The following is a 1,751-nucleotide window of genomic DNA, read 5'->3' as shown; positions in this document are numbered from 1 at the left end:
TGTGAACCCTGGTTTAGGTACCCTGCTTGGGCAGGGGGTTTGGACTGGATGATCTCCTGAGGTCCCTTCCAGCCCCACCAGTCTGTGGTTCTGTGATTCTATTGTAACATGGCCTAGTTCTGGGAAATGTGTGTTTCTTCAGGAGTGAGAAGCTAAAATGCTTTGAGGTATTTGCTGAGAGTCTGGTCACAGCGTTTGTGTTTTAAATGTTTTTGGGTAAATTGGGTTAATATCCCTTTGAAAAGGGACTGACTGAGACAGCGCTTGTGTCTTAGGGCCAAAAATCCAGCAGGAATTTGCTTCTGAAGGAACAGAAGACAAACTAGGAAATGGATATGCCACCCTGCAGGCAAAGGAAGTCCATGTGGCTGGGGTAAAGATCTTCTACGGGTCTCAGACTGGCACAGCAAAGGTATAAGTTATTTTTTGGGCTTTTTTATCACATACATGAAGTTGATTTGAAATATTGTTGAGGTTCAAGTATGTTACTTGCCTTTAGCAATGCTGCACTGTGTAAACATCTGAAAGTTCATCAGAAAGTTTGTTAGCTCATTAGGAGGTAGCTCATGACTTCTAATGGCATGAAAGATAAATGAAAATGATATAAAAATAACATTTCTTGCTATTCCCTTTCAGCGGGGCAGGCAGTAGAGACATTGATTATGAAGCTTAAAGTTTACTCTTCCAACATACTCTTAATTTACTAGCAGGTCTTCTTAGAAAGAAGTTTTAGGTGCTTTCTCAAAAATTTAATTTGTGTGTGTAAATATAAAATTAAAATCCGTGTAACTCTCTTCTTTCAGCCAGGATACTTCATTTTTTGGATGTGAGGAATTACAGGTCCAATGTCCAGTTCTTGGTGTCCCTGTTCTTTCTGTGCTGGGAAGAGTCTTGTGACTTGGGCATAGTGGGGCTTGTTTGACTGTCACGATAATTGAGTTGAAGGAATTGATTTTATATATTTCTTTTTAGAGATTTGCCAAAGGTCTGGCTGAAGCAATTATTTCCCTTAATTTACCTGTGGAAGTCATTAGCATGGGGGACTATGATCCGGATGATTGTTTAGCAGAGGAGGTAGGTACCTCAGAAATATGAATAAGAAATATAAATCTTCCCTGGGACTGTGAAGGTTGTTTTCCTCTTGTATTTCTCTCCTGTTATCTTGGGAATCCCCGAAGCTGTGTGTTGAAAATTTGCTTCCCTTCTATGTGAGCAAGTATAAACCATCAGCCCTCCCCAGAAAATACCTAAATTTTGAAAATTACTAGGAAAGGAGCAGGTGGAATATTTTGATGCTGCTAGTGACTTGGTATGAGCTGATTCTGTACCTCAGGTGTGAGTGGCTGCCCCAGGTCCCTCTGTTCTGTCTCTGACAGTGTGCACCTGAACAAGGCTTCAAAACCAGAATAAGTAGGTGATGATGATACTTCTGCAGCCTTCATACACTTCTAAGTTAAAAACTTATATTTAATTATATATTTATATTGAGCAATCCTTGATGGATTTATTTTCTGTGAATATTGATAGCTGCTTTTTAAATCCATGGGAGACTATTGCTGCAAGAGCCTGTTGAAGAAGCTGTTGATTGGGGTGGGGAAGGTAGATGTCCAGTTCTCTTTGACTAGTGTATCTCTGTTAGGTAGAGGGAAGGCAGCTTGATCTCTCTTAGCTAATTTAGGATGGCATTGCAGAGAGGATGGTGTGGTAGTTTAACTCAGCTGGCAGCCAAACAAAGCACAGCCACTTGCATC

At 40.6% G+C, this 1,751-nt stretch overlaps 1 protein-coding gene across 1 annotated transcript in view; it reads left to right on the top strand.

Annotated features, from left to right (window-relative positions):
- Window positions 1–1,751, top strand: part of LOC104528029 (S-adenosyl-L-methionine-dependent tRNA 4-demethylwyosine synthase-like) — a gene marked incomplete at both ends in the record, with an annotated part of 7,221 nt that overhangs the window by 852 nt on the left and 4,618 nt on the right. The window contains 3 exon segments of the mRNA XM_010171915.2: window positions 276–294; window positions 297–412; window positions 973–1,074. Of these exon segments, the coding sequence (XP_010170217.2) occupies window positions 276–294; window positions 297–412; window positions 973–1,074 (237 nt within the window).

The sequence above is a fragment of the Antrostomus carolinensis genome, unplaced genomic scaffold (genome assembly GCF_000700745.2).
Source record: "Antrostomus carolinensis isolate BGI_N321 unplaced genomic scaffold, ASM70074v2 scaffold40837, whole genome shotgun sequence".
In the NCBI taxonomy this organism is placed as follows: Eukaryota; Metazoa; Chordata; class Aves; order Caprimulgiformes; family Caprimulgidae; genus Antrostomus; species Antrostomus carolinensis.
Note: the sequence above shows the minus strand (reverse complement) of the source record. Positions and strands in the feature narration are given on the sequence as shown.